The sequence below is a fragment of the Sarcophilus harrisii genome, chromosome 2 (genome assembly GCF_902635505.1).
Source record: "Sarcophilus harrisii chromosome 2, mSarHar1.11, whole genome shotgun sequence".
In the NCBI taxonomy this organism is placed as follows: domain Eukaryota; kingdom Metazoa; phylum Chordata; class Mammalia; order Dasyuromorphia; family Dasyuridae; genus Sarcophilus; species Sarcophilus harrisii.
Genome location: NC_045427.1, coordinates 508,070,059 through 508,076,058, shown reverse-complemented (window position 1 = coordinate 508,076,058; position 6,000 = coordinate 508,070,059). Strand labels below are relative to the sequence as shown.

At 45.0% G+C, this 6,000-nt stretch overlaps 1 protein-coding gene across 1 annotated transcript in view; it reads left to right on the top strand.

Annotated features, from left to right (window-relative positions):
* The first annotated feature begins 3,918 nt into the window (after nucleotides 1-3,918).
* The window catches only part of RFX7 (regulatory factor X7), a 145,233-nt gene continuing 143,151 nt past the window's right edge, over nucleotides 3,919-6,000 (top strand). The window contains 2 exon segments of the mRNA XM_031955255.1: nucleotides 3,919-3,993; nucleotides 3,995-4,096. Of these exon segments, the coding sequence (XP_031811115.1) occupies nucleotides 3,938-3,993; nucleotides 3,995-4,096 (158 nt within the window). The 5' untranslated portion in view covers nucleotides 3,919-3,937.

Below are 6,000 nucleotides of genomic sequence, written 5' to 3'. Positions count from 1 at the left end.
CTTCCTAATGCTATTTTTTGTGCTTACCCCATGTTCCTAACAACTAGCACCTCTGGTGGGAGGGCTGGCGAAGCTCTTTCCAGGATGCCCACCCACTTTTGGGGGTTCACCGTCACCAGACTTTCACCTAAGGTTCCAAGAAACTGTAGTATGCGCTGTGGCCGAGCCCCTGGAACACCATCCCAGCAGATGGGCTAAACCAGACTGAGGGGAACTGACCAGCCTCCAACCCTATCACTGAGGGAGGGGCATTTCTAAGGAACGTGAAGACTTCTGGAGGAATGGATGGGTGAGATCCACTTGTTCCAGGGGCCATGAAGGTGGTCAAAGCAGGTGCTGCGGAACATTTAGAGCTCGTTCAGACATCAAGGATGCCTCCTGTCTTGTTACTGGCTTTCCATGACTCTGGAAGAGACAGTGAGGCAGATAACTTGGTACAACTCTGCCTCACTGAAATCCAATTCGTGAGGACGTCAAGCCCTGTGATATCACTGGTCCTCTTCAAAAACAAGGGATGAACAACAAAACAGTTACTTATCCAGCTCAGATGTTTCACCTCCAGTCATACATCTCCAACTGCCTATTTAGACATCATGACCTGGACACTCTGTGGTTGTCTTAAACTTGATATGTTCAAAGCTGAATTATATTTCTCCCCAAGTCCTCCTTCCCCAACCCCAATACTCTTGAATGTTCTACAATCTTTAGTCACACAGGTTCACAACCAATTATTTTTGGCTCACCAGTTTCTTCTTCCCTATCCAACCTGATATCAAATCCTACCTGTTTTACCTTTACAACATGTCCTGTATTCATCCATTTTCTTTATTGACATGTTTACCATTCTGATACAGGCCTTCATTTCTTCATACTTCCACTATTGCAATATCTTCTCTTTGGTCTCCCTGCTTTAAGTCTCTCTTCACTGTAAGGCACACTTCATTTAGCTGGCAAAGGATCTTCCTAAAAAATAGGCCTAACCATAACACTTTCCTATTCAATTTTGATGACACCCAGTTACTTCCCAGAACAAATATAAAACCTTTTGGCTTTCGAAGCCCTTCACAGTCTGGCTCCTCTTTACTTTTCCAGTCTTCCTATGTTATATTTTCCTTTACATATTATAGAATATGAGGGTGATTCTGGCATGTCAGTTCACCTCCTAGGACTTTGCAATTTTATATATTGACTATCCACTTTATCTAGAAAGCTTTCCCATCTCCGTTCTGCCTGTTTCCTTAAAATCAGTTAAATTTCCATCTTCTGTAAAAGGGCTTTCTAGACACACCCCTTCTCCCGTTGCTGATGTTTTTCCTTGAGATTGCCTCCAGTTGAATCTACATATATCTTGTAAGTACATAGTTATTTTGCATCTTGGCTCCACCATTAGAAAGGGAGCTCCTTGAAGACAAGGATTGTTTTGGGGGTTTCTTTGTACTTTCAGCACAGAGAAAGTGCTTCTATGGTCAGTAACTCCCTATTGAAATGTCCCCTTCTTGATAAGATGCCCCACTGAAGGCAAGGACTATGTCATTTTTATTTCTGCATCCATGGGTCGGGGCCCAGTGAATCTACACATAAAAAGCACTCAGTATATATATCAAATTGATTGGGTGGCATGGTTTTAAGAAAAGTATAGGATTTTGAGCAGGACCAGGAGATCATTATATACTTCAACAACAATACTATATGATGATCAGTTCTGATGGACCAGGCCATCCTCAGCAACGAGATCAACCAAATCATTTCCAATGGATCAGTAATGAACTGAACCAGCTACGCCCAGAAAAAGAACTCTGGGAGATGACTAAAAACCATTACATTGAATTCCCAATCCCTATATTTTTGCCCACCTGCATTTTTGATTTCCTTCACAAGTTAATTGTACAATATTTCAGAGTCTGATTCTTTTTGTACAGCAAAATAACGGTTTGGTCATGTATACTTATTGTGTATCTAATTTATATTTTAATATATTTAACATTCTACTGGTCATCCTGCCATCTAGGGGAGGGGGTGGGGGGGGTAAGAGGTGAAAAATTGGAACAAGAGGTTTGGCAATTGTTAATGCTGTAAAGTTACCCATGTATATATCCTGTAAATAAAAGGTTATTTAAAAAAAAAAAAAAAAAGAAAAGTATAGGATTTTAACAGACAGAGATGGGCGCACAAAAAGTATATATTTCAGGTCCAGGGCTCACTTAATAAGGAAAAGACAGGGGGGAATTGGGGGAAATGTATCATCATCAGCAGCGGTTACGGTTGTTGAAATAATCTATCTCCAAGATTTGGGCAAGGTTCCTGGTTGTTTAAGTTGAATTTTAACAGCAAGAGAGAAGGAAGAAGGCCGTTTCAACAACAGAGAATAATGTGAGCCAAGTAGCAAAAAGAAAATGAACACGGTGCTATGTCAGGGACCTACCTTTTCTAGACTGCAGGTTTCTATAAGGGGTTTAGACTTATACCTATAGGCATGGTGGGGCCAGATTATGGAGGATCTTGATACTATATCAATTCTGGAGGCATTTTATTTAAGCACGCTGCATCCACTTATCCGCGTGAACATGTTTCATCACAGCAGAATAAGTGCTGGAGGGAGGGGGCATGCTCTCGGGCTGTACCCCCAACTTCCGTCACAGTGCTGAGCCACAGAGTAGTCGGTCAGTAGATGCTCGCTGATTGATGAGCAGAATTCTCTGTCATGAAGTTTACAGCGAGGCCAGCTTTCTGAGCAGCCTGGGAGTAACAGTGTAGCTCCTCCTCTTTGGGAGCCTCTGCAAAGTCAAAGGCCTAAACTCCGAACCAATGTCCTTTCTCCCCACGGGCTCAGCGTTCTTAAGCATGAAAAGAAAAAGGATCTTTACCTGTTGTATCAGGGCATGACGGGAGGCTGTTTTTTAGTTTCTTTAAACTCCTGAGAAGCAAAAGTCTCATTTAAACAATGCCTGTTCTTGGGTATACTGGGGTTGCCGGCTTTCTCCAGCACTCCTCCTCCACCTGTTCTGCCCTTCTTCCCTCCTCCCGCCGGCTTTTCCTGCCCTCAGTCTCTCTCGCGCGCGCCCACCGCGCTCTCCCGCCTCTCTCAGAGCAGGACCTGCTCCCCCTTCCCTGGCGCGAGCCCTCCCTCCGGGGCACATGCCCATGCACACACACGCTCTCTCACACACACACACACACACACACACACACGCGCACACTCCTTCTCCCCTCCCTCCCGCCGCTGCCGCCGTCTGAGCGGTAGGTGTTTTGGGTGTCTGCGCCGGGCGGGCCGCAGTGCGGCTGCGCGCACTCGGGCTGCCTCCGGGGCTGGCAGGGCAGCGGCGGCCGCGGCGGCGGCGGCGGGCAGGAGGCAGGAGGCAGGAGGCTGGAGGCTGGAGGCTGGAGGCTGGAGGCTGGAGGGCAGGGAGCTAGTCAGGAAAGGAGGCGGGCGGGCGGGCGGGCGGCGAGTGGCGCCCAGCCGACCCAGGGGCTGCAGCAGCCGGGCAGTCAGGAGACGTGAGGGCAAAGGAAAGCAAGGCGGCCAAGTCCCCGCGGAGCCGTTCTTCCCGGGCTTGGGGGAGCTCTCTTCTCCGCCCCCAACCCCATCTGCCCTCCCCCCTCCTCCCCCAGTCGTCGTCGTCGTCGTCGAGCGCCCCCTCCCCGGCCGGCCCCTGAAGGGAGGCGGCGGCGGCGGCGGGCTAAGGCAGCCGGGATGCCCCTACCCCGCTGAGGCTCCCCCACCGCGAGGAGCCTCTTGGTCTCCCCGGTGATGTTCCCCGGGCAGCAGGAGAAAGCGATTCACTCGAGCCCTGGGGTAAAGGCCTAGTTTATCCAGCTTCCTTCCTTCCTCTTCCTCCTCCTCCTCCTTCTCCCTCCTCCTCTTCCTCCTTCCCCTCCCCTCCTCTCCCCCCCCCCCGTTCCCCCGCCCCCCATCCTCCCTCCCACCCCTCCAGCAGCGATGGCAGAGGAACAACAACAACCACCACCACCGCAGCCCGATGCCCATCAGCAGCCCCCCCAGCACTCCCAGCCCGGGGGTGGCCCTGCCAGCCCTGGTGCCCGGGCTGCCGGGGACGGAGGCCCGCGCGCTGCAGCACAAGATCAAGAACTCCATCTGGTAAGAGGATCCTCCATGGCAGGGGTAGGAAAGCCCGGGCACATTTCTGCTGCAAAGGGCTGAAGGGGAGGGGAGAGCGCGAGCGAGCCAGCGAGCGAGCGAGGGAGGGAGCGAGCCAGCGAGCCGAGGAGCTGCTTGATGCATTCGTTGCATGTGGGTTTCCTGAGTCTGGTGCACATTTATAGGACCTTTGGAGGCGTGTGCTCGTGAAACATGCAAACCTGGTTCGCCTCTCTAAACTACTCCCCTCTTCCCCCGCATTGTGACTGCAGATTAACAAGTTATTTGGTATTTCACTTTGTGTGAGGAACGGAAGGAGAGAAAATAAGTTAGATTGCATGGTGTTAGCGTGTATCAGGGAGTGGGGAACATGAAATGTGTTTACTGCTTTTTGCATTCACACAGGGAGAGGGGGAGAAGTGCATTGTGAATTTTCGCCAAACAGACCATTGTGCGTAAGAATATTAATATGCAGCGTAAAACCTAATTGTGCATGTGTCTGTCTCTTTTGACTTAGCTACTCCTTCTAGATGTTTTTGTCTTGTTTATTCCAAGCCTTCCTAAAGGAGTTATTTCTCTGCATTTCCTTTGAAAAAAAAAAATACTACTCCAGAGCATGACATTTTAATTTGTGTGTATTCTGACACACTGATTTTTTTTTTAGAGAATGGAAACCTGTTTTCCAGTAAAGGCATACTATTATTTATTTTATTTTACTTTAGGATGTTTGAAAATCAAAATCAAGTCAAATCAAATGTCCTTTTGTTGTTATTTTTCGGTTAGCGTATGACTGTTCAGTAATTTAGTATTAAGAGGAGCTTTTCTATGATGGTGGTCTTTTCATTATAAAGTAGAATGGCTGAGTTAGTAACCTATTTCTCTTTTAAGTGTTGTAAATAAGGAGTGCTTACTATAATTCCAAAATCTCTCTTTTAGTTGCAAATCCTTATTTCAGAGAGATTATACATCGGTCTTAATGAATTCATGTGGAGTTTCATATTATGGTTTTTTTAGTGTACTTTTTAAGGAAAGCAGAAAAATATTCTTTGGAATGTAGTGTGAGTTCCTTCTTTTAAGAACATAAAAGAACAGAATTCTGATGTTTTTGTTAAATAAATCCTTGAGATCAAGATAGAAATCTTTTCAGATCCATCATTTTACTATAAGTATTACATCCTCAGATTTTATTTTGAAACTTTATAAAGACTTCTCTGAAGAGAGTTAAGTCTTTGCATAAAATTTATTGTAAAATGGTGATGAAATTTCATGTTCTTAAGTTTGAAGAGTGGAATTGACATTTGTAATGTAGTGTTTTGCATTATTTTCCTGAAGAGTCCATGTGTTCAGGTTGTCTTTAATATGAAATAGGTCAATTAATAGTTTCACATTATACTGAAGTTGGCAGTTGAGTATTTTGTTTGCAGTATAAATTTTTTAAAATTTGAAGTGTAAATTAATGCCAAATTTTTTTTGGATCTCCACATGATGTCATATTATAACTTACCTGGAATGGGTCAGATAAACAGATTTTTTTTCTTTACAGTTTCAGAATGTAGGGTTCAAAAATACATAACTGAGGAAGATACTTAACCTTTATGGCTTTTACTGTTAAGATTTTAACAAAATTAACGTTTCTTTTATCAGCATAGCATAAATTAGCTTCCCTGAAGTCATCATCCAATTGAATTAAGCTTCCATGTTTTCATTACATTTACATGAGGTATCATGTCCAAGTTGACAAAATGGCTACTAAGATCCTTTAAGATAGAGCATTTTAAAAAGTGAAATTATGTATACTTTTTAGTTAGGAAGAGAGTACAATGAACGAACCTTCACTTTTTCTATTAAAAATAATTATTAAAATATTTAACATGGAATTTTTAAGAACAATGAAAATTATTTGA